The sequence below is a fragment of the Octodon degus genome, unplaced genomic scaffold (genome assembly GCF_000260255.1).
Source record: "Octodon degus isolate 3935 unplaced genomic scaffold, OctDeg1.0 scaffold00134, whole genome shotgun sequence".
NCBI classification, from domain to species: domain Eukaryota; kingdom Metazoa; phylum Chordata; class Mammalia; order Rodentia; family Octodontidae; genus Octodon; species Octodon degus.
Window position 1 is genome coordinate 3,545,876 of NW_004524710.1, and position 567 is coordinate 3,546,442.

General features: G+C 32.5%; 1 protein-coding gene across 1 annotated transcript in view; it reads left to right on the forward strand.

Moving 5' to 3' along the window:
* Positions 1 to 346: 346 nt before the first annotated feature.
* Positions 347 to 567, forward strand: part of Rad54b (RAD54 homolog B (S. cerevisiae)) — a gene marked incomplete at its 5' end in the record, with an annotated part of 46,913 nt that continues 46,692 nt past the window's right edge. Inside the window, 1 exon segment of the mRNA XM_023701380.1 lies at positions 347 to 536. Coding sequence (XP_023557148.1) covers positions 347 to 536 — 190 coding nt within the window.

Below are 567 nucleotides of genomic sequence, written 5' to 3' on the forward strand. Positions count from 1 at the left end.
TTTTTTTTTTTTTTTTTGCGGTACCGGGGATTGAACTCAGGACTTTCTGCTTGCCAGGCAAGCTCTTATTCTACTGTGGTCTCTCCCTGGCCCTATTCCACTTTAAACTGAATTTATATGATTTATGGATGATAAGTTTACCTTCAGTAAATTCATGGTGATGCTGTACCTGATATTTGGATTTCTCAGATTTTGAAATGCTAACATGAATATGATCAAATATTCTTTCATACTGTTTAAAACAATCTGATTTTCCATGTCTCTTTATTTTAATGATTTTGATACTTAAACATTAAAGTTTTCTTTAATAATGTAATTTGTATTTTTTTTTTTCATTCTTGTTTATTCAGCCCCTAGAGAAATAACAGAATCCAAGGGACAAGAAGAGGAACTTGTGAGCCTAGTTAAATATTTCAGTGTTGTCTGGAGTAAGGCTTCGAAGAAAAAACACAAAAAGTGGGAAGGAGATGCTGTTCTTATTGTGAAAGGGAGGTCATGTATATTAAAAGATTTGGAAGGCAAAGACATTGGGAAAGGTATTGGATATAAATTGAAAGAACTTGAAAA